The sequence below is a fragment of the Clarias gariepinus genome, chromosome 7 (assembly GCF_024256425.1).
Source record: "Clarias gariepinus isolate MV-2021 ecotype Netherlands chromosome 7, CGAR_prim_01v2, whole genome shotgun sequence".
NCBI classification, from domain to species: Eukaryota; Metazoa; Chordata; class Actinopteri; order Siluriformes; family Clariidae; genus Clarias; species Clarias gariepinus.
Genome location: NC_071106.1, coordinates 40,295,570 through 40,298,367, shown reverse-complemented (window position 1 = coordinate 40,298,367; position 2,798 = coordinate 40,295,570). Strand labels below are relative to the sequence as shown.

At 46.7% G+C, this 2,798-nt stretch overlaps 1 protein-coding gene across 1 annotated transcript; it reads left to right on the top strand.

Annotated features, from left to right (window-relative positions):
• Positions 1–81: 81 nt before the first annotated feature.
• LOC128528300 (proton-coupled zinc antiporter SLC30A1) lies at positions 82–1,824 on the top strand. Its single transcript, XM_053501090.1, has 3 exons — positions 82–592; positions 677–853; positions 1,045–1,824. Exons 1-3 carry the CDS (start codon positions 82–84, stop codon positions 1,680–1,682), a joined length of 1,326 nt encoding a protein of 441 aa, XP_053357065.1. The 3' UTR covers positions 1,683–1,824.
• Positions 1,825–2,798: the final 974 nt, after the last annotated feature.

Sequence of the window (2,798 nt, the reverse complement as noted above, 5' to 3'; positions counted from 1 at the left end):
ATCATTTTAGAGATGTCTGTACTGTAAGAGAAGTTTAACGTTCCATGGTGTGTGTGTGTGTATATGTGCTGTAGGTGTGTGATGGACAGGTCAGCGGTGTGGGCGGGGCCTGTGCACAGGTGCATGCTGGTCCTGACGTGTCTGCTCCTGCTGTGTGAGGTCATGGCCGGATGTCTCTGTAACTCCCTCATTAACATGGTGGACAGCTTCCACACCCTCTACGTCCTCATTCACATGATCATCTCCATACGAGGTTCTAAAGAGAACTCCAGCATCTCTGCAGGACCTCAGGATGAGGCGTGTCCCGACGCGGGCGCTGATGGTTTTCAGTACGTTAGGACTCGTGTGCGGCCGGTCGGAGGTCTGATCTCGGCCCTGCTGCTCTCCTCACTGTGCGTCTCCATCGGCTTCCATATCCTGGGCCACGTCCTGCAGCCTCACGCCTTACAGCACCCCCTACTGGCCACGGCTGTGGGCGCGGTCAGTCTGCTGTTTAACCTTCTGCTGCTGGTGTGGAGAAGACGGAGACAAACAGATACAGGAGTTACAGAACACAGAACAGGTGAGACAGAAGCACCTTTAACTCCAGCAGGTCTGATGCTATTTAATCTTTTATTCTGCAGAACATCAGCTTTGTAAGAACTTTTGAACATTATCTACGTCTCTCTTTTGATAGGTTCTCCTGACGATGATGTTCTGATGTTCTGTAACAACAGAGTGTCCACCGTTCTCCATCCGGACTCTCAGGATCGCCGCATTCATCCTAAGCCCAAGTCCATTTCCCATGATTCCACTCACACAGGAACAGTCAGAGGAGAGGCTCAGCGCAGCAGCGGCGGCTCAGGCCACGGCGGTAAGGACCGGTCGTCACGCATGACAACGTTTGCGTTTATTTTATTTTATTTTAATTCACTCTTGTAAATGAAGTGGTAAAGCTTTAACACCATCATAATTAAAATCTGTGCAAACGAATTAAATTAATCTCATCAGACATACATGTGTGTACACTGATGATCATATTACCATCTGGTGTCATTTAAACAGCAGCGCAGCAGCGTGACGTGAGTGTGTGTATCAGGAGCATCATCACTGCGTTCCAAAGCCTCCTGGGTTCTGCTCTGGTTCTGCTGAACGGACTCCTCCACCAGCACTGTGCGAGCTTTCCGTGGAGCTGTGATGTGATCGTGTACCTGGACCCGGGGTTCTCCGTGCTCACAGTGCTGGTCCTGTTGGCGGTGATGGTTCCTGAGCTCCGGCGTCACGTCTTACTCCTGCTCCAGGCGTCTCCACCCGGCCTGTGCACAGACGAGCTGACGGTAGCGATCGGGCGTGTCCCCGGCGTGCTGGCCGTGCACGAGCTCCACGTGTGGCAGCTCACCGAGACGTGTGTCGTGGCCTCGGTGCACGTTCACTGTTCGTCGGGTCTCGGCACGCGCGAGTGTTCTCACTTCCTGCGCAGCATCACGGAGGTTCTGAGGAGGTTCGGGGTGAAGCGCTGGACGGTGCAACCCGAGTTCCCGACCTCGCTCCCCGAGGACGCTTCGTTCCGGTCCGGCTGCACGCTGCGCTGTGGAAAAGCCTGTGTGAGGAAGATGTGCTGCTTACCTCCTGAGGAACGTCTCAGCTCCACGTCTGTCCTCGCGCAGAACAAGGACACCATCATTCTGAACACACACTTCTAACACTGATTGTAAACAGGCAATTACATCATTATATCAGTTACAGCATTACTCTGATTGCTCAAGTCTGAACATGTTCTCTACACGGCTGAAAGAATCACCTTCATGTAGAGGAGGGCAAAGAACACAAAAGAACACAAAAGAACACAAATCCTGTACTCGAGTAAAAGTAGAGATTCTCCAGGGCAAATATTACTCAAGTAAGAGTACAGTGCTTGTGTTAGCTCCCAGTAGCCTTTACATAGTAAAAAAGATCTCTTTCTCTCTTCCTCTCTCTCTCTCTCTCTTACACACACACACACACACACACACACAAATATGCTGTTTTTGTCAGTCTGCAACCAGTTCTTTTGATTTGTTGTGTTATTAGAGACATCTCATGTACAGTTACACATAACAGTCAGCAGGAGGCGCCATTCCCACTCCAGACATACGTAGTGAAGTAAAAGTACAGATATTTGCTGTAAGTTTGCGAGGAGTAAAAGTACAAAGTATTTTCTAATAAAACTCATCGAGTAAAGTACAGAAATGTGAAATATATACTTAAGTACAATAACGAAGTGCATGAGTTCAGTGAGCTCCCATCCTCCATAACAGGAAGTCAAACTTAATGGAACTTAATGTAACATGAAAATAAATGTAAAATATTAAATGTAAATCACAGACATAGGAACCTGTTAAGCAATTTACATTTACAGCTTTGTGTTTATCCTTTTCAATTTGGATTAAATGTGTAGATTTTGATTTAAATTTAAATATTTCGCTTATTTCTAAATGACGGGGTAAAGTTGTTGGACACTGAATAGGAGGCTCTTGGTTCGAGCCCCGTTACTGCAGGACTGGCACTACTGGACTCTCAGACACAAGTAGGCGAATGTAAATAATTAAACAAACTTTATGAAACAGAAGCTAATTGTTATTACAAAACTTTATACCCAGAAAAGTCATTTTTACACAGAAGACAAGAACTTTAATCCAACACCATCTTACTCATGTGTTATATTATAATATATTGAGATGTCAAGTCTATTTAATGATGATTATTCAAACATGAACTTTCCTAAAACAAGGCCAAAGGCTACTGAGGCTGTTAATTACGTCGGCTAACGTCAGCTCGCA

Coding starts and splice junctions, on each gene's coding strand:
- LOC128528300 (XM_053501090.1), top strand. CDS start 82: ATGGACAGGTCAGCGGTGTGGGCGGGGCCTGTGCACAGGTGCATGCTG. Junction 593..676: donor AGCACCTTTAACTCCAGCAG/GTCTGATGCTAT, acceptor CTCTTTTGATAG/GTTCTCCTGACGATGATGTT. Junction 854..1,044: donor CGGCGGCTCAGGCCACGGCG/GTAAGGACCGGT, acceptor TCATTTAAACAG/CAGCGCAGCAGCGTGACGTG.